Source organism: Equus caballus, chromosome 1, assembly GCF_041296265.1.
Source record: "Equus caballus isolate H_3958 breed thoroughbred chromosome 1, TB-T2T, whole genome shotgun sequence".
Classification (NCBI taxonomy): Eukaryota; Metazoa; Chordata; class Mammalia; order Perissodactyla; family Equidae; genus Equus; species Equus caballus.
Window position 1 is genome coordinate 173,508,776 of NC_091684.1, and position 27,299 is coordinate 173,536,074.

General features: G+C 44.2%; 1 long non-coding RNA gene and 1 gene segment (V, D, J or C); one reads left to right on the forward strand and one right to left on the reverse strand.

The window, feature by feature from the left end:
- LOC100057843 (T cell receptor alpha chain MC.7.G5-like) overlaps positions 1 to 27,299 on the forward strand; it is a 435,091-nt gene that overhangs the window by 357,482 nt on the left and 50,310 nt on the right. The window contains 1 exon segment of the C gene segment in view: positions 4,672 to 4,736. Coding sequence covers positions 4,672 to 4,736 — 65 coding nt within the window.
- The window catches only part of LOC138918616 (uncharacterized), a 100,772-nt gene that overhangs the window by 53,219 nt on the left and 20,254 nt on the right, over positions 1 to 27,299 (reverse strand). The window lies entirely within an intron of this gene.

Consider the following 27,299-nt stretch of genomic DNA (forward strand, 5'->3'; position numbering starts at 1 on the left):
GGAATTACCACTAAGAGGGGCTCCCGGGCATGGTGGGATCTGAGGGATTTGATAAACAAGGCCGCTTTTGTCCCACAGCTTGGATCTTGATCACTATTACTCAAAAAAGGAACTTTTCTCCCAGTCTCCTTGGAGATGGGCAGCTTTGTTTTTGACCTTGCAGCGCCCTCTGCTGCTCTAATTAGACCATCTCCATAAATAGGTCACACTGGATGTTGACAGAAAATAGGTCAGGGGAGGAAAATATTCTTTGTTCACAACTTAAGTCAAAGCTGCTGCATCTGCTCCCATTCCCCTTTCAACCCTGAGAATGACAGCTGCTTCTCTGTTGGCTCAAAGGGCCCATCCTCCCCAGTCACTCAGAGGACTGTCTTTGAAAATATGAGTTAGCACCCTTAAAGGGTAAATGGGCATTTTTCCTGTCAACAAAAAGCCTAATGTAATAGCAAAAGACGTAGGGAACTTTCTTTGGATGGATATGGACAAACGCATCCCTTTTTTATAAAAGAATAGCAACGTGATTAAAAGAGAAAAGCTTGGAAACATCTGAGTGTGTGGTAATGGGAGTGAGTAGTCTAGAGAAAGAGTTTCTGCATCACTTTCTTGCTGTGCCACATTCGATTCCAAGACTCTCCAGGACATACCCGGGGTGATGGATAACAGGAAGCATGCCAGGGAGGGACCAAGGTCTGGCAGACATCTTCTACCCCCAGGACCTCTGTTTTGAGGAAAGATCTTGCTGAACGCCCTTTGGGCAAGAACAAGTATGAAGAACCCTAAGGTGGTTTGTTGCCCAATGCCCTCTACAGAGCCAGCATCTGAGGAAAGCTGTGAGGAAGAAGGGATACTCCATGGTGTTGCTGTTGCCACCTCTGGAGCAGCCTGTGGAAAGAACAGTCTTGGTCCAACCAGGTCAGCGATCCCTTTCGTGATGGGGCTGTGTGGGGCCTGGCCTGACTCTTGTCAACCAGATTTCTCAAGCCATCTGTAGGGTCTTCTCTCCAATTACTCCCCAGGGTGTGGGGGGCAAACAGGCTATATCTCAATTACCAAGGGCTAGCAATCGGTAATGGCGCTTGAGTACACTGTTAAGAAAGATCCTGAGGCCACATCTAGACTCAGAGGAAAACAGCGATGTGTCTTTTACCAATGTCTGCCACAGGAGCAAGAACAGGAGCTAACACCACACCATTTTGTATTCTCCATCCCTGCTCTAGATGTCATTCCTATAATGAGTCCTGCAGAGAAAACGTAATCAGAGCCAACTCTCTGTTGGATTATCCTTTTGGTAAAGGGCAAATTTGTAAATCTCTCTCTTTCTCTTGGCATCCCTGGGATCTCATGGGCCATTTCCCCGACTATCAATTGCTGTTGCCTGCAGCCTAAGAAACAAATTTTAAAAATAAATTAAGATGCTCTATATCTCTGTCTAAAATCATAAGCTATGCACTGAAATCAAACATCTCCCTTGTATGGCTTCCCCACTGTTTAACAGAGATAATCCCACCTGGGCTGGCCTGTAGGGCCACAAAGGATAGAGATTACCCAGGGAAGATCCTTGTTCTCCTGACTCACAGGAAGGAAGCAATAGAAAGCAGGACTGGGACTCAAGTGTCTTGAGTTCTAGCCCCAGCTCTGCCTCTACCTGCCTACATGACCTTGAGCAAATTTACCCCCTGAGGTTTCAGCTTCTTCATCTTTAAAATGACAGCACTGGCCCCGGCACTTGCTAAGTTCCCTTCCAGGTCTTCTAGGATGCTAATGTGTAAAGCTACAGATCTGACCTGAGAGAGTTATTAGTTTGTATTCCCCTGCGTATTTTGCTTGAACTCCTTATTGCCCAGCAAGGGGAAGAAACAAAGCATACTTCTTCACTGGGGAATAGCATAATTTTTTGATTCAATGTGTGTGACTCATCAGCGCCTGGAGGTTCGTGCCCAGATGCCAATTTGGAATCCAGTTATTATTGCATCTGGGAGAGAGAGAGTGCTAAAAACAGCCTTTGGAAAAAAACATCAATTTGGCCAAGAGAAAAAAAAAAAAAAGAAGGCTCTGCATAGTGTGATAACATTTTGATATCTTATTTATCATCTTCATCCCTGAAATCTACTCTGCCCCTGCCTATCTCGGCTCTGAAAGTGAGAAGGAGGGCAAAGCTTTCCCAGGGAAGATGGGGCACCTGTGGGGAACAGAGAAGTGTCTCATTCTAGTGAGGAAAGAGAACAAAGTTGACGCCACATCCCTTTCAACGATGCTGACGCTTCTGGTTTTTGTAAAGGTGCTCACTCCTGTGGGAATGGGGTTAATAGGAAACTGACGTTTGGAGTCAAGACTAGAGGAATCATGAAACTCAGCAAGTAGTATCTGGCAGAGTTAATTTTTTTTTTCATCTGAAAATTGTCAGAGGATAGCCGAGTGTTCCTTAAGGAATAGGAACAAAAGACAAATGTTTAATGCAATTCGATTTAACAAATATTTACTAAGTGCCTACAGTTTTTCTGAGAGATCCTCTGGGCCAGTTTCTGAGAAGACATCACCATTGCCCTAAGGAAGGAGGAGGTTTGTCAATGGGCCAGAGACTGATTAACAGTGACAACAGGTTTACGTTTGAGACCTAGACACATAACTGTGGCCCTGAGGATGTAGCTTAGCTTCAGAAAAAAATGCGCACAGCAACATGGATAATCTAAAACACAAGGTAATCAAAAATGTTATTTTATGATTGGCTTTAGCATGGGTTTCATTACTTTGTGGGGAAGGTTTATCTTCCCAGTTGCAAGTTTTCTTGACCTGATCTGTAAAGTCTATAGGGGGAAAGCTTTTCAAGAATCAGATATTTCTGAAATTAGGTTCCCGGCAGTCAACAGTGGAGAAGTGGCACATTTTGTCCTTCTAATAATAGAAAAGAGAGCCTGGCATCCCTCATAGACTTGATGCCCAAGGGGGTCTCCTTCCCTGCCATAGGTCAGAACCAGTGGTAAAACCCCCAGATACCATGGTTCTTATAGATCTGTACAACAGGGTGGACATCAAGAAACAGCCTGCTAGGTGTTTGGAGTTTGGAGGTCTCAGATGCCTTTGAAGCCAGAGAAGAACTTCGGACCATCCTAACAGGGTTGGCCCTGCTCTCCTCATGGCCTGTGTCCTGAGTTGCATAGGAGAGAGGCAACCCTAAATGACCTTTCCCACGAAGCTGCCTGCTCTTGCGCCCCTGATCACACTAGAGACCCCTGCAGTCTGAGAAGAGGAAGTCTCAGCCGAGCACTAAGAGGGGCTTTTGGTAAAGAGCCCAGGCACTGTGTGAAGGGCACTGAGAAACTCACCTTTGGGAAGGGGACCCAGTTGACTGTAAGCTTGGGTGAGTACCTCCATTTTAGACATAGTGTTAGCAGAACCCCTTCCGTATCTAACACCTGGTAATCAGAGGGCTGAGACTCCTAGCTAGATGATGAATTCCCTTGTCAGGTGGGAAGAGGTTGAAAGATCAAACCACCTTTCCTGTGGGTAGTTTATGTAAAGGCATCAGCTCCTGTGGGAAGGAAGGAAATAGGAAATTGACATTTGGAACCGGGACTCAAGTGAGAGTGAAATTTAGTAAGTATGAGCTTTCAGCCAAAGGTGTTGGTTTATTTGGATTAGTTTTTTAATTCTTTTCAAAGAAAGAAGACTTCTCCCTGAGGATTTGGTTCCAAAATTCTCACTTCAAACTTCTAAAAAGATCAAGTGTTAAGGCAAATGGTAGGCTTGGAAAGCTCTATTTCCCTAAATAATAAGTAGAGACCCACTTTTCTTTTGTTTGCTTATTTGTTTCATTTTGTTTAGGAATTGGGGAGGAGGATTAGACACCTTGGGGGAAAAGATTTGTACAGCATTTTTGGATAAATTAGATCCAGAGAATCAAATCAAAGACCATCAACTCAGTAAGTCCTTAAAGACCACCTAAGTCACCTCTTTAATTTTGCAAATGAGGACAGTGAAACTGAAGAGAGGTTATGACTGGCTCAAGGCCACACAGCTGAGCCTGGCCCAGGGCAAAGCCAAGACAGCTCATAGCTCTGACCAGGCCAGACCCAAGGCAGAGAACATCATGGTCCTTGGCCATGCAGTTTCATAGGCACCTTAAACACTCTTTATCCAAGACTTAGTGAAGTCAAAACAGAACCCAGGGTTCCAAGGGGAGATAAAATCATTGCATGCCTGTTGGGAGGGGTCGGAGCTAGCACAAGTAGGAACAATAGCTGAACTTGGTATTAGGAGAAAGGTACAGCCATCTCCAGACTGAGGCAGGGATGAAAAAGCCACAGTGAAAATGCTGGTCTTGTCTTCACACAATGTCTTGACCATCAAACACTACCTATAAATTCTACAGAGCTAATTTCTTTCCCAGTGGGAGTTTATATTCTTTGATAGATTGCATCAGATATGCAATTGCTTTGGACCACAGAATAGACAGAATTGGCTTGCTGAACCTTCTGGTGTCTCAAAGTGGCAATTATGTCTCTGGACATACCTCTCAGCCCTGAAGCTCTGGGCTACCAGGAAAAAAGACACCATCACTTAGCCTGTCTTAGAGGCTTGGAGATTGAAGAAAAATTTTAGTTCTTGGGAAGCTTTGCAAAGCTGGGTTCATTAAGTTGACACCACAGGTTTTTGCAAAGCCCCTCAGCACAGTGTTCAACAAAGCAGTGGTTCTAAGCTCACGTTTGGGAAGGGAACTCAGCTCACAGTGAATCCTGGTAAGTAGAGGAGAGCACTGAACCTCTTCTTGAATGTGATTTGAGATCGTTTTTACTCCAACTAATGTGGATGTGGCTTCTTGACTCATCTCTGCTAATATTCAAGTCCTGCCTGGCTAAAAGATACCCTCTCCACACCACTCGAGACAGTGCAACGGTGAAGCTGCACCCATGCAGCTGAATACAGTTTTGCTAAATTCTCACAAAATCACTTAACCCCCTCATCCAACCACTTGGTAGCTCTTCTATTGCCCTCAAAGCCCTGCTCGTTCATCAGTTAAAGGAAGAGAAGTGCCCAGGGATCTTTAGATTTTCAGGTCATTGTGATAAGAGAAATGTTGACAATGTGTTTGGCTTCTTGAAAGGAAAATAATGATGATTTATTAATTGCTTACTATATGCTCGGCCAAGTGTTGCCTGCTTTCCACCCGTTATCACTTTCAATCCTCATACCTGCTCTGTGGCTTAGGTGCTAACACCACTTTATTTTATAAAGGAAAACTTTTTATGCTTTTATATCTTACATTTTTATAGAAGCACAGAAAGGTAGAGTAACTTGTTCAAATTGATTCAGTAAGAAAGAGGACTGGGAATTTAATTCTTAGAACTCAGATTCCAGAGCTAAATGGTTATTAATGGGGAGATTATGTTTGGAGGAAAAGTTATGGATGCTTTGGTCTCTAAAGCTGTTAAAAAGAATCCCTATAGAAGTGTGCTGTCAGCAATGAAAGCAAGGATTGATCAACAGGACCACTGCAAGCCACTTACATATCCTAATTCTTACAACAGCATCACCAAGCAGTCAGCATTCTCCTACTTTACAGGTGGGGAAACTGAGGCACAGAACGTTAATGAACTTGCCCTGGGTTTCAAAGCCAAGTCTGTCTGACCCCAAGCCTAAGCTGTTTCAAATTAACTACAACTGCCCACGAGCTAGTTAAGTAATTAACTAATTAATTAATGGCAACATTCTAACCGGCTATTAGGTAAAGATTGATTAAATTTTTTCCATAGTTCCTCTCCCTTTTCTGGAACAATCATACAGTTGTATAATCGCACAGCATTGTGTTTCTACCTCTGTGCTTCCCCTGGGGGAGTGAAGAGCCCTGGCTCCTAGTGGAAGGGTCTTGGCGGTATTTGTAAAGCAGTCTGTGGCGGTGTAACTCAGGCGGATCTGAAAGACTCTTCTTTGGAAAAGGAACAAAACTGACAGTTAACCCAAGTAAGTCTGAATAACTAATGCTTTTAATTTTCTCTCTGGAACCCTGATTCCTAAATTGTCCATTCTGTTCTATAACCCGGGTCCAAACCACAGCAGCCCCGTTGATGGATTCCAATTCAAACAACCGCTGGTGTGTACCCACCTCACAAGGGACACTGCCGTTCACTCTCACACGCTATTTTATCTAATAGTTGAGAATGGCAGTGCTAGTGGAGCATTGGACTAAGGAGTCAGATTGTTATAAAGCTTAATTTCGTAATATAATTGGTGGAATTTTCCATGGAACTAAGAGAAAATCAAAATCAATTAACTCTCTGAGCCTCTATTTTCTTCCTCCGTAAGATAGAGGAGGCAATTCCTACTCCTGTTTTATCAAAGCAGACGTGCTGTGAGAGAATGTCAGCACATTTCCAGTGAAGTGACAGTAGTGCAAGGAGAAAAAAAAGGAAGGCCCCCAGGTGGTCCATAAACTCTACCACCAGACCCTCATTATAAAGAGCTGGTTTTATCGGGAATAACAAGTAAACATTTAAGTAGATAGCTAGGGGAGTTTGGGCAGGTGAGTTTTTGTAGAGTCTCATGTCATTGTGTGATATAGGAACTGGTAATAAAGTGACATTTGGAAAAGGAACGACTCTGAGTGTTCGACCAGGTATGTTTTAAAGATTACTTGTTTCTAAACATAATCCATTACTCTTAGAAATTCAGTTAGAGATCACTGAATTACCCCAGTTATTAGCATCTTTGGAGGCTTGGTGCCTTGGGTCTTTCTGGTGAAAATGATAATGAGGGCAGCCTCTGAGGGAGCCCCTTTAGGACTGCTTCTTCAACACCTTTAAGCTCTTGGAAATGTTAAGCTTGTTTTTGTTATTGGTGGAGATGCGTGTGCGTGACAAATGGAATCGAAATTGAAGTTTTAGGGTGTAGAGGCAGAAAGCATGTAAAAAGAAAGGGAGAAAAAGAAAAACAAATTAGACTAAAGTCCATAGCCAAGGCAGGAGGTACATAATGCAACCTGATCCAAAAGGAGACAGTGAGATGCAGCCTACTGACATAAACAACCGAACGACCACTCTCATATCACCTACCTTGTCTTCCTAAGCCTCCATATTGGTACAATTGGGAGAAGAATTGTCTAATCTCTCAAAATCTTGAAGCCAAGCTAGTTGAGTAAAGCCCTGTAAGATTTTCTGATGCTGACATTGATTCAGGCTGATATTTAGGGAAAGGGTAAGATTGAAAGCAGATATTCCAAACAGTAAGACCGTGAACTTCTGAAAACACGCCCTAGGGCGCCATTAAGCGCTGCGTTTCTAATTGGGACATTTTCATCCTTGCCTTGGCTGAGCTCTGCATTAGAGAAGCCCCTTTTGATACCCACTCATTTCAGTGCCCCTCAGCGAAAAATGGCAACTAAGCTGGGAAGTGTGAGAGAAGGATTCCCTAATCCAAGTGCAATAACGGTCCTTCTCTCCATTTTGTAATACCCAGAGGCATATTCTGAGTGCTGCCCACCATTCTCAAAACAATTTCAACTAACTTGAATGTAGCTGAATTTTTGCTCCATGAGGAAGTCTCTTTTTACTACAACAGAAGCTCATTCCAGACAATTGTTTGGGGTTTAACTTTTGCTTACAATTCCTAACAGATACCAACTACCCAATGGGTTTTTCACAGTAAAACTTCTATTTTCATGGTCAAATTATTATCCACATTAGAAAGGCTAGAATCAAGATGTCCTGGTGAGTATTATGCTAGCTCCAATGATCTTCCTAAAGACCCTTATGCCTAAAACAGCATGAGATAAAAAAGCATTTCCATGCTGACTTGTGTGTCCAGTTGCTAACTATAGTCCAAAGAGGAGGTGGGTCAGATGCTATGTTTCCAAATTGGGCTGGACATTTAGAGTCATCCAGATATTAGAAATGATCATTAGAAAAAGCACATGCAATTCCATTTTTATTTGTAATTCTCATCTCTCCCAGAGAAATGTTATAAATTTTCTCCCAAAAGTGTTATATTTCATCTTTCTTTTGGCACTTTTTTCGTGATGTGTACAGAGATGAAATACTGGTTGAAATTCAAAAAACATCCCTGAGATTTACCTTAAGCTTTGCCTGACAGATTCTAAGAGCTAAAAAGATGGGAAGATGACATTTGGGAACTAGATTAAAAAGAAAATCCAAATTAATCCCAAGGAGCAATGCTCAGTAGATAGTTATTTAGACATTAGCACGTCAGCTTGGCAAGCCTCGGTGCTCCGTTGACTGGACTGCCCCTAACTTGGGCTTGCCTGAAGAATAATAATAACTCGTTCACCCCAGACCCATCTTGGGAAGAAAGAAATGTCAACCTCTAGCCCTAAAAACTCTTTGTAAATTGGTTTATTTCAATAGAGTTTATCATTGCACACAGTGTTCTGGAAGTAATAGAAAAGTACATTAGTAGCTTCTGCAAAGGAAATGAAATGTAAATTTAGATTGTAAATATACGACTACAATAAATAGATAGCAAGAAAAAAGATGAAGAGATTAGAAACATGCCACATTTCTCTAACCCTAAAGGGGCTGTTTCTATAAATAGTTTAAAACTATTGAAGAGGAGAGGGGAGGAGAACAGAGGCAAAGAGATTTTCTCCTAACCCTCTTCACTTTGCAAAATTGGAAATTGTTTTTCAATCAAATTTCCCTGAGCAGAGGAAAGAAATCATGTCTGTTTTCAAACTAAAGGGCACATGTGTGGGGGTCTTTTAGAACTGATTCTGAGAAGGGCTCCCTGTTGGTGACAAGTGCCAATAATGTCTTTGTTGAGGGGAAGGAGGTGAGCACAAAATAAGTCCAAGTCAGTGTGTGGGACAAGGTCTCAAAGGGCAGGATTGCCCCTGGACTGTCTGCCTTGCCCCCTAACCTTTCCCATCTTAGCCCAATGGATTAGGCCCCTGAGAAGAAGCCCAAGGATGCAAACGAGAAATTTTAAGGAGGAAGCCAGCTTAACCTCCCTCAGGAGACCTAGTGTATTCTGACTTTAAAGATGCTTTAAAGCCATCTGTTTTTAGGGAGAGCTCTACAAAGGCTGAAAGAAAGGAAATTTTTTAAAAAGTTAAAATTCTGTGAAGTGGAAATAAAGATGTTTAATATTTGACTGGCAAAGAGATTGAAAATCTGGTATACATCTAAAAGAGTCAGTCGAGGAGCAAACAGGCGGCCCCAAAGAGACACTGTCCTAAACCCCTCTGGCTTGGGAGATTCAGGCCGTTGTCCACAGCAGGCTTGGGTGTTAGGAGAGCAGATCAGGCTTCCTCCTCAAGGGGGCGAGAGGGAGGACCTGAGTGCAGTTTGTGTAAAGTGGTTTGCTGTGGTGTAACTCAGGGGGTGGCGGCCAGAAGCTGGTGTTTGGCCAAGGAACCAGGCTGACCGTCAATCCCAGTAAGTATGAAAGGGTGAAGCTACATGGGGCCTTCTCCTTTCTGGGCCATGTCCTATGAGCTCTCTGGAGGGGCACGTACTGGTTTTGCCTAGTCCATCAGAGGGAAGCAGACCAGGAAAGACCAAAAAGCCCTCCAACTTCTACTTTTGAACATGTCCCTGTAAAAACTCCCTCCCTGTCCTCTCCTTCTGCAATCATTTTCCTGTAAACCAGAATCTAGTGAGTTGATGTAAGCAATTTCAATAAAATGCAGAGAAGCAGCCCTGAAGTGCAATAGAGTCGAAACTTATGTGAGTGCCAGCCAGGGGTAGACGAGGAGGGAAGAAGAAAAAGATATGGATTACCAAAACTAAGGCAGCATCATAGACATAAAAAGAAGAAAAACAATAAAAAAATTTTTAAATGAATAACATTTATTTATCAGGGCTCCATCGCCCTGTGGAAGCCCAGCTCCCACCTGCAGCAGCTGCCTTCTGGGCTTGTAATCAAATAACCTGTAGTTTAGTACAGGGTTGTGGGATCAAGACCATATTGACCCCCAGGGCCCTTCTGCAAAGAGCGGCTCCTGGTTGTGTTTTTGTAAAGCCTCCCCTGACTGTGAGAATAGCGCAGGAAGCAGCTACAAACCAACATTTGGAAAAGGAACTCTCTTAACTGTGAATGCAAGTAAGTTTGAGGGCCTGAGGGGAGTGGGGGATGGATTCAAAACACTTCCTTCTTCTGATTTAAATTAACTTGTCCCCCGAAAACATCTCAGGTTAGTTTCCAAATCTAATGCTTGTGCTGGGAGGATGTGGTCCCTATCAGAGAGATTAGAAGTCCGTTGTACAAAGACTAAATTACCTTCAGCCAAAAACATTCCTATCATCCATCTTCAACGAGATTATTGGTACAGGGAGAAAAATTGAATACAGGATCCTGAGGGATTCAGCTAAAGCCAGGAAATGTTTGCCAAAAAGATAGAGAGGAAATTGGCATATTGTGACTATGCAAATTCAGGAGACCAAATATAAATCTTCCTGATGGAGATACTAAAACTCCCCTAAATTTATCTCCTGAAATAATGGGACCCTGAAATTTCATTAACGAATGCTGGAAATTCTACAGACAGATTTCCTGCCTTCTTCTACCTCGACTTTCTCTCTCTTAAAGGAACTGTTCCCAGTCCAGTAACTGAGGTCTCCGTGGGTGGGACTGGTTAACTCAGGCAGTGGGTTTAACCCCCCTTTTTCCTCGGTTACCAAATTCATTGATTGAGCTGCCACTTCGCTTAGTTCAGCTGAGGAGAGGGGGAAAAATTCACGTGTCCTCTGAGTCATGAGAACAGAGCAGTACATTCTCTCCTTCAAGTCTACACCCACCCTTCCACAATGGTAACAATGTGTGTGTGAGTACTTGGAAAAGTTTTAAAATGCTATATATAAAAGTGAAAAGCTGTGGGCTTCCGAGAGTGGTGCTTATAAACTAATGCTGGAAGACTGACTTGTTATAAAATTTGGGTGAAGTGGAAATGGGAAAAACCTGTTGAAGGGCCCCAGACTCCTTTTGACATAAGCTTAGTATCCTGGTTGTTGAGTTTCCTTTATTCAAATCTGCTTTCTGTGATTAGGAGAGGATGCAGCGCTGGGAGAAGGGTATTGCGAAACACAGCCCAGTGAAAGCTCTTGAAAAGATTGACTGGGGGGGGGGGGAGGGGGATGTAAATGATTAGGGGACACAATGCATGCAGTGTTGAAGGAGTTAATGCAGCCCTGGTAACAGACAGCTCAGAATGTTCTGGGATAGGCCCTGTCTGAAGAACATGCAGTGTGGTTAGCCATGAGGTTGTCATGCGCACACGTGCCTTGCTCAGCAGGGACAGAACCAGCACGTGACTGCAAGAACAGAAACAATGAATAATACATGATATTGTTAAATCCCATGCATCCAGTTGCCTCTGAGGCCATAGTTAATTAAAGCTTTGATGGGATTCATATGAACATCCTGGGAGACTCAAGGACGTCACTTTTCAGAGGGTGGACAGCTGAGGCTAGGGACCAGACAGGAGATTTTATCTTTGATGTCTCGCTGGAAATATACTAGGACAGGGCTCTTCGGTGGGTTTTCCAGAATGCACGGAGAAGCTGGGACCCCCTCTCAGCATGTGGTTGGCCTCTTAGGGGACTGAGGGCTGTAGCCCGTATACTTTATAGTATTGAAGAGGCTAGGGAGTTTGACAGCCTAACCATGCAAAGAAAATATCTGCGCAGGGCAAGCATCCTTCCACAGCTCTGGACAGTAATTGTATGCCAGATTTTCCATTCAATGGATTCTTTATTTTCAGGGGCTACAAGGCAAGGCTAAAGTCCAAGAGACCTATGACTAAATTCTGTTTTCCTTCAATCAGCAAAGCACAGGGATTATTGCCACAGCAACACTTTGGCGCCATCTATTTGAGGGCTTCAGCTGAGGGCAGGCATCTGATTTTATGTCCTAATGCCATGGAGACTGAAGTAGGATATGGGGAGCTCTTTGAACCATGATGCTGTGAAACAGGAAAGAGATGAGAAGGGTCATTTGAATCCCTGACTGCTGTCTTTACAGCAGAAGAACACATCATAGCTAAATAACAGCCTTTTTTTCTCACCCTTTTCATGTTGATGAGCCAGCTAAAGCTATGACCCTTCGCTAATAAGTGGTTGCTTGAAGAGATGACTAGACAGACTAGCACAAATTCAGTGAAAACAGTTGAAGTGCTAAAATACGTGTTTTTTATCTTCTTCGGAGATAGAGTTTGATCGCCATTGTGCCAAATAAGGAGACCGCCTGAATCTTGCTCCTTACACCTTTCATGGTCTCCACCAGACAAAGCCAAGGAAATCCCCCAGCTTCCTGTGGTTGTGACTGTCAGCAGTGGAAGCTATGTTTGGTCAAAGGATGAAATTTACAGCAATTCCAAGTAAATATGCAAAAGCCTGCCTCCAGCAGGGACTCAGTTAGCTCTGCCACTACGACTGTTGCGCTGCTCTGCGAGACCAGGACATCCCGAGTGAGACTCTGGGGTGATCAGCTGTCCCAGTCTGCTTGGGATTGAGGGGTTTCCCAGGACAAAGGTTTTTCTTTGCTAAACCCAGAACAATGCCCAGGATAGTTAATCACCATAACAAAGCTCTGGTGTAAACTCTCTGTGAGATCCTACTAACATTCCACCAGGTTCAAGACTGACAGAAAAGCCATGTATGTGAAGAAAGCCGCAATTAAATGTGCCCATCATTTTCATTTCTTATGCTGGGTCATGAAGGGAAGCTCAGAGTGAATGTTTCATGAAGCTAGAGACTAAACCTCATCTAATTCTAGTCAGCCTCTAAAAAGCTGAATGCTCTCCTCCCGTCTCCTTGTAATCAATTCATTGTCATCAGAAATGTGTGACACCTCGAAGGGAGGGGAGGACATGTCTTGAAAACTGATCAGAGAAATTGTCCTGAAAATGATGCTATAAAATGGAAATGAGACCTTTAGAAAGAGAGATGCTGAACAGGAGAAATCAGTAAGCCTCAGGATGGAAACCAAAAGAAATGGAGAAAGATGGGAGGCAGGCCCTCGGGAGGAGGCAGCAAGCCAGTGTCCCAGGACCAGATGTGGAAATGGTCCTCTGACCTTTGGTGGGAAGAAACTCAGCTTCACAGATTCAGGCCCCTTTGCGTGAGTTTCTTCTCCCCAGAATAAAGAGGAAGGTGTCTGTGAGCCTCAGCAGTCTCCCCGGGGTTTTTGTAAAGGTCTCCATTACAGTGCTAACACTGGTAGCGGCTATGGAAAGCTGACATTTGGACAAGGAACCGTCTTGACTGTCTATCCAAGTAAGTGTAACAGGACCTAGCAGCATACCGGAAATTCTGGAATTTCACCCCTGGTATCAGGTTTGAGAGAAATGTATGTTTCCTGGAAACCAGATCTTGCTTGAGGTTAACTAGTGGCCTCCAAGGTCCTTTCTCTTCTTTAATCTCAATATTAATGGATTCTCTTTTGGAACCTGAGCCATTAGGTCTAGCCCTCTGCTGACCTTGACCCTGGAAAGACAGAAATGAATCTTTGCTGCTTTCAGGGCCTTCTCAGGAGATGATGCCCAACTTTGGGGCGTGGGGTCACCCTTTCCAAGTGACTCCCGTGAATAACCCCTTCTAACAGTACATTCCCTGTCAGAAAGTTCTTCCTAACATCAGTCTTGAATTCTTCTTGGTGCAGCTGAGTCCATTTCCGCTGGTATCAGCCACAGTGGAGAGGGATAACTGAGAGCAGAGCTTGAATAGGTATGTGGCAATCATTCAGAATGGGTTTTAAATGAAAGCAGAGAGGGAAAAAATGAAAACTGAATGGGAATCTGAGGTCTTATTTCGAATCCCTCTATGTTCCCTGCATGTCTCCTACTGCTTCTCTAGATGCAAAACTGCAAAAAAGAGAAACAGAAAAAAGGATGGAAAGAACTACGCATCCACTGTGTCCATTCCTATCGCTGAAACCACCAGGCAAGGGATTATAATCAATTCCAAAGCCTTTCAGATTCGAGGCTTAATACCTTTCTCCTCGTGGTAACTTGCATCCTGGCTGATAATTAGAGCGGATAGAAAGATTTGCCTTTGGTGAGTTTGTTGCTGCTCCCCGCCGGGAAGAGAGAGAAACTCAGGCTGTTTTTTTTTAAGATTCATAAAAGTTCCTTCTGTCAGTCGTTGTAAAGCTCCTGCTGCAGGGAGAAGCGTGACAGCTCTGAGAAGCCGATATTTGTAAAGGGGAGGTGGCTAATCCTGAAGCAGGCTGGAGAGACCCAAACCACAGTGTCCCCATGCATTTTTGCATTTTAGGCCTTTTGGCTCTTTCTTGCAGAGATTCTAATGGAGTCAAATGGAAATGGATCAAGGAGAGTCTGGAGCCCCTTGTGTGCTCAGAAACGAGAAATGAAAGGACTGAGAGACAGGAGGGGAAAAAATAAATAAGTAGGAATGTGTCTTCCACTGCAGCTTGATAACACTGAGATGGGGAGCTGAGCATCAGAGAGAAGGGTGTCATAACTCCAACTGTTATTGCAGAGCACTGTTTCCTAGGCTCTTCATTGAGGGCAGTGTCCTCTCATGCCAAAGGGATGAGAGTCCAGTCCACGTATTTTTGTGCAGGCAGAGGCCATCAGGCAGATAGTCCCCGTTCTGGGTGTGCGGAGGTCATCTGACCTCGCTTTCAGTACCTGCTCCACTGAGTGGCAGCATCAATTCACACCAGGGGGTTGTGAAGATAGAATGTGCCAGTGCTGCTATAAGGCTGAATGTTAGGCTGTTAGTATCTTGAATGTGCAAGATGCCTCCAAAGAAAACCTGGTTCTAATGAGCAGGGGGAAGGTTGGACCAAAATTGCCCAGTTTTTGTTGAGCTCCCTCAAGTCCAGTAATGTGGGAGCCAAAGCTGAGAGATTGACATTTGAGTCTGGGATCCTTTTGACTGAAATATGCCAGAGGGGTCTGAAAGGCCAAAACTGCCTTCAGAGCTCTGCTTTTGCTGTTAGCTCTCTGGCAGTTGTCATTTCAGCAAAATGCATCCACTTAGAAAGGTCAGCTCTTCATTAGCCAGACAAATGAGAACAACATATTGACCAGCGATAAGGAGCAAGGAGCCCAGATCTCAGCTTCTGAAAGCCTGGCATTTCCAGTCCTTTAATCATGGCGTGCCTGCAAACATATGCTGTCTCAGAGAAGGCGGATCAATGGTGCCAGAGGACCTGGTGTCACCAAGCTGGGCTTGAAGACAGAAATGAGATGTAGATTGGGATGTTGTGTGGACAAGAGAATAACAGAGGAGGGAGGAGGAAAGAAGGGAGCTCAGCGATGCTTTTAAAAACCTGCAGCATGTCAGAAATTATAGTGACAACAAGGTGGAGAAGCACGCATTCCTAGCAAGCTTCCAACATCCCCTACAGAATCTGGCCCAACTGTGGTTCCACACTCACAAATCCCTGAGATGCCTCTTGAAGTGACAGAGAAAAAGACTGTGGCCTAAGATCTCTAAGCGCCACCTGTCAGTTATTGCAAAGGGTTGGATGACTGTGCGATAACCGCCAACAACAAGCTGACGTTTGGGCAGGGGACCAGCTTATCAGTCATTCCAAGTAAGTCTGCCCGTGACTTTGCCTGTGGAGTTTGGTGGAGTTATAGTCACATGTATGGGGCTTAAATGGCTGTGCAGGTGGCATGGTGGTTGAGGACACAAAGCTGGAATCAAGATAGTTTAACTCTGGTCAGAAAAAAAGGTCAAAGAATGACAAACGTAGGTTTAGTCCTTAAAAGGTAGCACAGGGAACTTGAGACTTGAAAGTGGCAATTTGAAAAACAAGTCACGAACCTGTGTTCTCCCCCTGCACCTGAGGGGACAAGGTGGGATGGGGCAATGGACAATGGACACTGCTTAATGGGATGTAGGGAAATGAGGCAGGTTGGAAAGGAGTGGGGTGATCAGAGCCTCACACTGGGTAAATCCAGAGAAAATGAATTGTTCGAGAAATTTCACAAAGAAATAAAATCCTTCCCAGAATCAAAAGATGTAATAAAGAGACTTAATTAAAATGCACTTCAGAATCATATGATCATCAGGAGAGAAATTAAATCTTAAAAGAAAAAGAATGTTTTAAATGCCCACGCATAAAACAAATGGGCCTATACCTTTAATTAGACAGCGAGCAGCACGAGATGCACATTAGCTTTCCCTTTAATCCCCTCTCAGGAGGACTCCTTCCCTCCAGCCCTCCAGCCGGTCACAGCTGTGACCATGGTTGCAGCTGCTCTAAGCCCTGAACCTCCTTCCCACTAATGCCCTATTCCTGCGCCTGCACGGGAAAGAGAGAGTCTGTCTGCCTGTCTGTCGGTGGGTCGGGTGGGCCCCAGGTGTAGCGCTGGCTCTCTCTTCCGCCTGGTTTTTGTTGAGCGTCCTATCACGGTGGAACACTGGTAACCAGAACTTCTATTTTGGGAGAGGAACACGTTTGACAGTCATTCCAAGTAAGTCGAAAAGATTTTCCACCACCACTGTCTTGAGCCAACCCTTTAAACCCCAGAAAGAATCACCAAAAGTCTGCTACTCTATTTCTCTGTTTCCAGGTGTAACTTATCTGGAACATAGCAAAGCGCCCCTGCCCTCCACCCCAAGAATGATTTATGCCATGACAGGTCTTTATGTCTTTGCCCAAAAGTCCCTGGGGGAGGGGGACAGACAGCATTGTCTGCAGCCATGGCCGTCCCCTAGCTTGCCACTCACATCTGCACTGAGCGGGGAGGTCTGGCCCTTGGTGGCACAGGCCACAGGAGCAGAGAATGGAAGGACAACTCTCAACAGAGAGAAAATGGATCAGAAGGCTAGAGAAGGGAGATGAGGCAACTTCAGAGAAAACGGAAATGTGGTACAGTATAAAAGGACGAGAAAGATGCCAGAGGGGTTGAGACCCAAGCCATTCCTTGAGAGCACCTGGAGAGACAGAGAGGATTTCTGTTCTTCTCTCTGAAGTAAAATTTGGCAGAAAAATCAAAACCGATTTCACATGTCAAACTTCTCCTAATTATAGTCTTTTATCTCAGTTTCTCTCAGTTGTTCCAGCAGGAAATAGGAGAGGGCCACTGGTGGCTTTGATGTTGTAGAAGCATTGTGAGCAGGGGCTTCACGAGAACTAGGGGGTGGGGGGTCTTGCAGTAGAGTTTGGAGAATTTGGAGCAATGATTTTTGTCATGATTTAGAGCACCGTGTGTCTGAGTACGGAACCAAAAATTAACCTTCTCGACAGGAACTAGATTTGCTATTACACCCAGTGAGTGCTTCATCCTTGGTCAGGAAATCCATTATTCTTTAATTTCCAGGTCTCCTGTGTAAGATTCTGGAGGTCATACTAGACCATGCAGGCTTAGACAGGAGAATTTTCATCTGTCCTTTTTCATAACTGATAGAGATAGGTGTCAGCCAAATATCTGAGTTTTCTCAGGGAACTCTAGTCTTGAATATTTAATTTAAAACTAGAAAATATGATTCAAAATTCTGTCATGTGCTAATGTGACATGTGGAGAGAACTCAGACAGAATGATTGCATCTTCGCTTTTATCTTGTATGAAAATTTTAACTTTGAGTACTGCAAGTGTCTGGAAGAAATGGTAGAAACACAGGCTATCAAAGAGACAAGTCAACCAGGAGACCCAGAGAGGCAGGCAGACAGAATGCCAGGCAGTATCATGTTACAAAATTAGTCCAGTGTGTATCTCTCTTTGCAGATGGCCGTGGCATTTGGAAAGGTGCTAAGAGCTGATGTTCTGGGTGGGGCAGGCTTACCAAGGGGAAGACTAAGCATTGATCAAGGGGAAAGTTTAAACTTGGAAAATTCAGGGGTTTTTTTCAGTGGAGTTCATCAGTATGGCAGCATATGTGCATTTAGTAAATTACAGTTTAGGCAAGGCACAGAATTAACTGTTAAAAACAAGTATGTCATAGATAGATGATAGAGAGAGAGATGATTGATAGATAAATGGATAGGTAGATATAGAAATATACTGAGTATATAGACAGAGGGTAATGTGAAAAAACATGGGGCAAATACATTTCTTGCACCTGAAATTAAAAGCTGTGGGAAATTTGAAAATATTCGCTTTGTAACCAAAGACAACCTCACAACATGGAAAGAAAAGCACCTGAAAGAGCAAGAACGAGAGGCATGGAAGCTTTCCAAGTCTGCATTTCCCAACTGCCTTAACCACCCCGTCACCGAGAGGAATCTTTTTTTCTTTTCTTTTTTCTGGGTTAGAAATTAAAGGCGGGTGTATTGAGGATTTGGATGGCTCAGACTTTTATAGTGCAAATTACGTGATAAAGCGCCTCCAGCTAGGCTGGATAAAGCACCTTTAAACCTCAAAGTCTTTTTCTTCTCCTCTCTCTGGATAGGATAGGAAAGTGGTGCTCTGCTCACGCTGGATCCAGGGACAGGGAGCTCAGAGTGTCCTCTGGTTACGAAGCAAGACGGTGGCAGAGCTGAGCTGTAGGATCTGGGCACCCGGTGATGGTCAGTCAGCTTCCTGCCTCAGATGCCGTAGTAGCGGGAAGTGTTGAGGGAACTGTATTACAGTTCCTTTTCCGGGGAAAATGCCAGGCTCCCCTGTGCCACTAAGAGTAACTCAGTGTAAGAATGCTGTACCAGCAGGAGACAGTCAGTGGCTCCAAACCAACTCAGAGCCCCAAATATTTGAAAACTTTGTGTGGAAGCCAGCTTAATGAGTTCGTTTCCAAGCAATGCTTCTAGAAATTTTTAGTGGTTGGTAGTTGCTATGGATTTTGAATTTGGAGAACATCACAGCAGGGTAGAATTGTTTAGAACAAGGGGTATGGTTAGGATTAATGAGATGAAAGAAAATTCTGGTTAGAGGGCTAGAAAAGTCCTGAGAGAAAAGATACATCAAACCTCTGGAGAGTTCCCTCTAGAGAGGAGTTGCAGCATTTATCCCAGTCCAAGAAGCAAAGAGCAAACACAAGCCAATTTCTATACAAAATTGACCTCACATTGAGAAGTTTCCACAATTATTCCAATGTCTTTGGCTTCTTGGCCAATTACCAGCAGGTCCTAAATGCAAAATGGAACAGTCTTCTGTTTCCAGGGCCAATTGGCTCGCTGCCACCCCACCCCACACACACCCACGCCCACGCGCTGTTTTTGTAAAGGAATTTGGTGCTGTGTGACTCCAGAAACCAGCCAGTCTTTGGCTCAGGAACCATTCTGAGAGTCAAGCCTTGTGAGTATAAAACACATCCACCCCAATCCCAGCCTGAGTTTCATGACATATTGAATAGACTCTTTCTGGTTTAGAAGCCTTTGATTATAAACAAAGAAAAAGTGCAATTTCAGATGCAACTCGAGCACTTTATTAGCGTGATTCACTTAAGAGTTTCCATATGTTGCCTTTGAGAGAGGTAATCACACCAGCTAACTAGTGTGACCAAAGCTTTAAAAAAGAATTTAAATTTTTGAAAAGATGTCAGCCTCTCTGTGGACCACACTGCTTGCTGTTTGGGTGTCTAGACTTGCAAAATGGTAACCTTAGTCTGTTTTGGAATTTAGAAATTGATCCTGAGCCTGTGACTGAGGGAGGTGTGAGAAAAGATGTACACTGCTTGGCTCATAGGGGATTTCTGGATCAGTGTCAGGAGAAAGCCTGGGCAGGCAGGCTGGCGAGGTGACACTTGTGACAGGTGTCTGCCCTGTTTCTGTAAAGCTGCTGACAATAGTGAGAAGAGTGGCAGCGGAGACAAGCTGACTTTTGGGACTGGGACTCGTTTATCAGTTAGGCCCAGTAAGTATGAGAGAAATGTGAGATTTTTTTTTAATTGAGGTGTAATTGACATATAACATTATATCAGTTTCAGGCGCACAACATAATGATTTGATATTTGTATATATTGCGAAATGACGGCTCAGTAAGTCTAGCTAACATCCATCATATATGCAGTTGCAAAATGTTTCTTTTGTTGAGAATTTTTATGATTTACTCTTAAAAACTTTTAAATATGCAATACAGTATTATTAACTATAGTTGCCCTGCTGTACATTACACCCCATGACTTCTTTATTTTATAACTAGAGGTTTGGAAATTGAGATCTTTATGTCTTTTCCTATTATTCGTTCTACCTGACATTTGAGTCGTCCTGGAATCTAAGATTCCAGATTGACAAACCGTAGCATCTTTTCGTGCCCTTTAAATATTTGTGACTAAGGGCCTCCACCCTACCCATCCTCTCCTACGTGGTGAGACTTTTGTGGTCATGTCCACTCTCATGAAGAAGTCAACAGTGAGGTAGTTGGTAGCTGTGTGATGGCATCCCCAGTCAGTCCTCATCTCCAGGCCAGTTACCTCGGTTATGTGTGTTCTGAACTTTCACAACAGCAACAAGGGAGGAGAAGAAGTGACCAGTAGCACCAGCCAGGGCTATAAGCTCTCCCTGGTGTTTGTGGGCTTCAGAGTAGCTGGAGAGGTTCTCAGAGGTTCAGGGCATGGGTCTCTGGCGGAGAGATTTATGTAAAGGGTTGGCCCACGGTGTGAATACAGGAGGAGGTACTAACAAACTCACCTTTGGGAAAGGCACCCAGCTCACCATCCAGCCCCGTAAGTGTTTCTGCCTGGGAGATGGGGATCTAAATGCAGTCTCCATGGGGACGTTTCTAAACCCTGCTAATGAGCCTCTGGTGCCACCGCCATCGTTGGCGTCATCCTAAGCACATAGGAGGTTTTGAGCTGTGTAGATGAAGGAGGTGATACAGTTTGTGCTTTGGAGGACTCCTGGGTGCTTTTCTAACTGCATTTGGCTACAAGGCCATTATTGGGAATTCTGAGCTCCAGCAAACAAAGGATACCCCTCAGGCATGAACACGTGCAGCCACTTTGTTAGCAGAACCTTGGCAATGAAAATTACTTTCATAGAAATGTTGGAAAAGGCTGTGTAGAGAGAAGTGTGGTTGTTTCTCCTTTTCTGTCTTCATGCCCTCTTCTCTGCCTGACCTTAAATTAGAACAGTTATTAATCATTTGAATTCCGAGCCCCATCACTCATCAAGTCTGACAGGAAATTTCCATTAACATAAAGCCCAGAAAGAGAAAGGACAAAGAGTTCAATTCCCAATGCCTGTGGAGTTGAACTTGACAATTCATCGTCCTTGGTCAACTAGACAGCATCCCATGATCAGTCGAGGCCAAAGAGGGCCACAGGCAGGTAGTGTCAGCCAAGTAAGGATCTGGCCAGGGCCCTGCTGCCCTCATAGGGGTTAATACTGAGAGTTTGGAAATGGAAATGGATCCCTGGGGGCTCACTCAGGCTGCCCATCTGGGAAGAGGTCATGGTAAGAACTCTAAGTAAGGAGTGGAGGGTGGAGAGCAGATGGAAACTCAAGCAGCAGGTTTCTGTTATGGAGCATCTCACAGTGTAACCACTAGCAGTGCCAGGAAACTCATCTTTGGGATGGGAACGAGACTTAAGGTCACCCTTGGTACGTAATTGGAGATATGAGGTAACTTAACTGTGTGTTCCTTTAAAATAGGAGGTACTATGGAGGGGATATCCTGGCTGGATACGGTCCTTCCTTCCTTCAGTGGAGACTATCTCACTGAGGATACCTGCATTCAATCAGAATTTGTGTTATTTTTATTTCTATTACTAAAGCTTCCCTTTCCACCTGTAAAAACAGAATTCTCCCCGATTCGAGCTTCCTTCAGTCTTCATTATTCTGTGTGTTTCCTTTGGAACAGTGGGTTTGGGAATTAATATATCGTCAGGACTTTGTCACTCTGGGCAACAGAATGAAAAGGGCTCTCAAATAGAAAATAGACAGTCCTGCTTGTCCTGATAACTTTTTGGGGATGATATGTGTAAATGGAAGGAAGAGGGCTAGCATGACCTTCTGAGGACTGTTTGAGAATAGCTCCATGGACACTTGCTCAACATCCTGCATAATCAACTTCTAAGAGGAAGCATTGTGTGAGACCCTAGTGGTGTAAAAGCAAAATCCTTGACCCTCCAAAAACACAATCAAATACCATCCCTCTCCCCTGAAGCACTGCCGTGTCTCATTATTTACCAATTACAGAATGACTACATGATAATTGGCATGAAATTATATAGATGAGTAGTTTGAGTATTTTGAACCCATAATTAAGATGCAAAATATACAAGTCCTGGAGTATGCCACCAGGCAATACCTCATACGTAGTGGTCCTTGAAGACAAACAGTGTGTTTGGGCATGGTTTGTTTGTGGCATGGGTTTATACACTGTTCAGGAACCTGCTTGAAAGGTGATTAGATGTCTTGGAGTACCAATTTGGGGTCTAGATTAGCTGTGCTCAGTGCACTGAGAAGTGTCTACTTATACAGCCTAGAAGCGTGACAAAATGGCCCCACTCCTGTAGGAAAAGGAGAATGGGATTGTTGTGTTGTTTGTACTAGTCAGTGTCTCCTCCTTGTCCCTGCCATGCTGGAAGCCTAGCTGCAAGGTTTCCCCAGGAGGTTTTTGTTAGAGTGTGTATTACTGTGGCAATAATAACAACGACCTACGCTTTGGAGCAGGAACCAGGCTGACCGTAAAACCAAGTAAGTGAGGGCAACAGGTCAATCTCAAAGCTGACCTGAATGAGTGGCAGTGCTGTTCTGTTCGGGTTAGTGGGATTAAGACACTCACACTCCCAAGAGGATTGACGCACCTCGTCTCTTTGTGCCTGAGCTGGTTGGAAGTCTGTTAGTTGATGAATTCTGGCAATCCTGAGAATTAGCTCATGAAGGAGTAGAAATTTTCACTGGCTTCTTCATTGGCTCTAGATATATAGAAATGCTAACAATAATATGCAAAACCATATTCTATGATAAGACAAAATAAAAAGATGTAATAACTCAGAAATCAGGTTTTCCTCATAAGAACCCCTCCTCTCCAAGAGGAGTGTAATCAGCTCTTTTGTTGTGTTTTGTTGTTTGTTTTTTATTGGATTTTTGTTGTTGCTGTAATTCTTTGTAAGAACTATGGCTCTGAAAGTGGCATGGTCTCTGCTCTTAAAATAGCCGCTCTTTGACCCCAATGTTGACCACCTGTGCTAGGCGGTATGTTTCTACCTGACCTTGCGATTGACCCATGTGACTCAGGCATGAGCAGGCCATCAGAACCTGGTGTTCTGGGACCAAAACTGGTAGTTTAAGATCAAATTCAGATCTATCTTCACAGCCAGCTGCTATTTTTAGAGAAATGTCTTAACCCTGCCAAGGAGCTGGGCGCTGAGGCTGCAAGGTGGTGAGACTTCCACTAGAGGGGAAAGTGATCTCACTTGTTCGGTCTCCCCTCATCCTTCGCACCCACTGATTATTGTAAGGCCCCATCTGACTGTGTGAATTACGGAGGCAGCCAAGCAAAGCTCATCTTTGGAAAAGGCACTAAACTGTCTGTTAAACCAAGTAAGTGCTGGGGGTCTCGAAGACTAAATCAGTGAGTGCAACCAAAGCACGACCCAGAGTGAATGAGGAGAAAGTTACCAACCCCTTTCTCAGTGGTATCTTTCTGCTTTTCAGCCATGAGCCCACAGGCCCTTGGCTCCTGGTCCAGGCCCTTGGCTGTCCTAACCCATATGGGCACTTGCCACGGTTGGACATAGGAAAACTCTGGGCTTCATAACATGTAAGATGGTCCCCTCCCCAGGATCGCACTTCTCAGGAGTGATCACCCACCTCACTGTGGTGAGTGGGTGACCTTCTCAGCAATGGCCTCATAGAAGAGAGCCCTGGATGACCCACAGTCTGTGTGACTGCTGTGTGATTAGTTTTTAGACATTAGATTTAATAGTGGATCACATGAGGAGGAGAGGCAGAGTGGCTACAGCAAGGGGTTTTTTGTTTAGGGAAAATGCACTGTGGGACTCAACCTCCGGGTATGCACTCAACTTTGGCAAAGGCACCTCGCTGCTGGTCACACCCGGTGAGCTCTTGTGGTTAACTAATTATCCTTTCTGGAAAGAAATCCCGTGGGACCTGTTGAAACAAAGCTGAATTTAATTGCTTCATTTAGCGTGCAGTTGTTAACTATGTCGGATGTGTGAGCAAGATATGAATACATGTTTCCCTGGAGGCTGGATTCGGTTATCAGGTCGATGAGCAGTTTGATAAATTGTATTAATACCGCAGTCAGTGCTTCTCGAAGGTCCACAAAGCATGCTGAGGCTTGGGAAAGAGGCAGAGATAAGAGGAAGAAAAGCTTTGTGATAGAGACAGAAACAAACCGATGAAAAGGGAGGCTCCCAAAGCTGCAGTGTATAGCCGAGGAAGCGTGTCCTTAACAGATAAGTGATGAGGACCCACTCGAGTTTATGCCCCTGTCACCTGGTAGAACTGAAAAATCCAGCAAGTGGACTGAGGACTCGGGTGAGGGGAGGGCAGCAGGAGTTGCAGGCTTCTCATGGTTGTCCTCTTCTGGGAGTGTAGCAGAACATAAAACTTTCTCTGGAGAGAGGACAGCATTTGATGTGTCAGTGCAGTAGACACAGTGCAGTAGTAGCCCCATTCTTCACCCCGGGGACAGACCAGTTCCCTACACAGACTTCACCCCTTTTCCTAGGCTGCCTGAGTCAACCACACGGGACGAACAGAGAATCCCAGTGCTTGGAAGGTCCCCACCTCCCCCGGATTATCTGTGATAAACCAGAAGGTTTATCTGAGCTGTGAAGCTGTCAGGGAGCGGGTAATAGAGATGGATTATAGAAAGCAATATTGAAAATTTACAAGCTGTCTCCACACTTGCAGAGTTCAGTGTTGTGGGGTTTGGGTTTCGGGTTTTTTCTGTTAGAATTATAGAAACTGGGGTGCTTTCCGTGCAGGCACACTGTTTGCAGAAACGCCTGCCATCTCACATTTCAGGAGTATTGTGTCAACAATCCTCTGTGCCTGAACCAGGTATGACAATAAGGTAATGGGGCTGATTTGTTAACAAATAGAGTTTATACATTTAAATGAGTGGCCCAGTCAAACCACGCAGCTTGAAGTGGCACACGCTTTAGTTCAACCCGCTGTTCATTGCTCACCTCCTCTTTTGAACCTGCCCTTAATTAAAGGCCACAGCACATTCTTTTTGTAGCATCCATGTTGGCTTTATCTTTTGAAAGTGGACTTCATTTTTGTTAATAATCAAAAGGCTTTCGGAGCCATGACTTATGAATAAAGGAGGGACTTAAGCTAGTTACTGGTACTATTTTGATTCTAAAGTGAGGCATGACTATAAAATAATGTCATGGGTGCGTTTGTATGGCTCGTAAACTGACTCTCATTGAGTGTCCTAAAGGGAGTACCTTGAAGGGTTCAACAATCATTTAAATGCTTAAATCCTGATATGTTTGTTAAAACAGCCTCTTTACTTAATAAACACACTTAAGATAAACATCACCTGAGATTGAGGAAGTTTTCAAACTCAGACCTGACTGAAGCAGTGAAGACTTTCTGTGTAAACTGAGATGTTATCCCAAGTAAATTCCTTTTAGAAAAACATGAGGTCAAGACCATCCAACAGGAAAAGCACATATGGTATCCTACTAGTTGACAGCAAAGCTATTCCAAGAAATAGTAACCTTACATTGGTTTATGTAGAGCCACCTAACACTGTGACAACCTCAGGAAGCTACAAATACGTCTTTGGAGCAGGCACCAGCCTACAGGTTTTAGCAAGTGAGTTTTACAGACAAGATAGACTTTATTTTAAAAGTTGTTGGTGTTTGAGGGGCAAGGGATGGTAAAAATACTCATTATAAACTATGGAAGCAAAAATTACTGCTGTCTGAAGTGGCAATTCTGGGTCCCTCTCCTCTGGACCAGGGGGTGAGGGAGAGCTCTGAGGCTCACCAGGATGGACTTACCACCGATTTCATAAAAAGCATATTTATCATTAGAAACGTATTAGCCTAAGACCCTGAGAGACTCCTCTAAACATAGGAATTCTGTGTTCTTTGCTCTTTTAAAACTGTATTCTCATTCCACTTTTTTCACTCGCTTTTCCTACCCTCTTTATGTCTCGCTCCCCCATCCAATTCAATGCTTCAGCTGGGCATTCATATTTTAAGAACCATCATGTCCACTTCTTAGCCCGTCACTTAAGGCTCTCTAAAATCTGAGCCTTTCCATTCTCCAAGCTTATTTCCAGCTATTCCCTTCCACAAATGTTCTGCTCCAGGCAAACTGGACACCTACTTCCGCTGAATGCTTGCGCATGCCACACCTGTACCTCGTGTCCATAAATCAGACACCATGAACCCACCACTGAAAACAGTTGCATACATGAAAGAAATTGTTTTTTAGCCAGGAGACCCAGCACAGGTGTCACCAGGCTTAATTTCATAGGGAGAATTTGAGAAATTATATCCTTTTTTAAAAATTAAGGATCCTTGGGTAAGAGATCCAGCAGGCAAATAGCAAAGTAGGCAGGAAGGAGTTGCTTCTGTAATGGGTGTGGGAAGGAGGGATCTCTTATGGGAAGATATTCTCTGGAGGAGAAACAACACTGACTAAATCCAAGTAGGAAACTCATGGGCTGCCATATTACCTACGTGTTTCTTGTTTCCCCTCTTGAGTGGTCCATTCCTAATTATTGGTTGTTAAGCCCCTGGTCCTCCAGGTCTCCAGAAGTGGGCAAAGAGGGAGGAGATCACACTGTACACTCAGCAGTGGTGTGCATGGAGTTTCCGTCTCAGATTTTCCTTCAAGTTACCTCAAAATTGAGAGAAGCTCAAACTGCTCACTTAGGATAGGAGAAGCCACCCATAACAGAGTGATTTCAGTTTAGTCCTTGAGTTGTGTTATCTCCCCAGAAAGGGACAGAGAGAATGGAAAAGTCTCCACAAGGACAAAGGTAGAAAGTGGTAAAAGTCCTTTTCCTGGTGACCGTCTGAGCAGGGGGTGAAAAGGTCTGGAGTTAGAGTCAGGGTGAATTCCAGGGCTGACCAGTGCCTGTGGCTATCTCTTTGTGGAATGAGAAAAGATGGGATTCCCCTTAGATGTTCCAGGAGCTGGACCTCGGCCAGGGGTGTCTGGCTTCAGTACCCTGAAGGAGTGGACCAATATGCTGACCCCTTTTGCCAGGCAGGCAGTGGCAGCTGCCCTCAATCTCTCCCACTGTGATGACAACATCTCTACCTGCTTTGGCTTTGCTGCCTGGACGTGAACTGTTCCTAGGTTGTCCAAATGAGGTATAGGATCTTCAGCATCCCTGGAGAATTGTTATCTAAAACACCAGAGGATAAGCTAGGATTTTGGCAGTGGGTATTCTGGGCTTGTGTAGGAAAACTCCTTCTTTAGAACATTTAGAAAGAATATCCTTCGTTTATCCAATGTGGAAACAGTCCTGAAATCCAAGCTGGTGCTAGGATTCT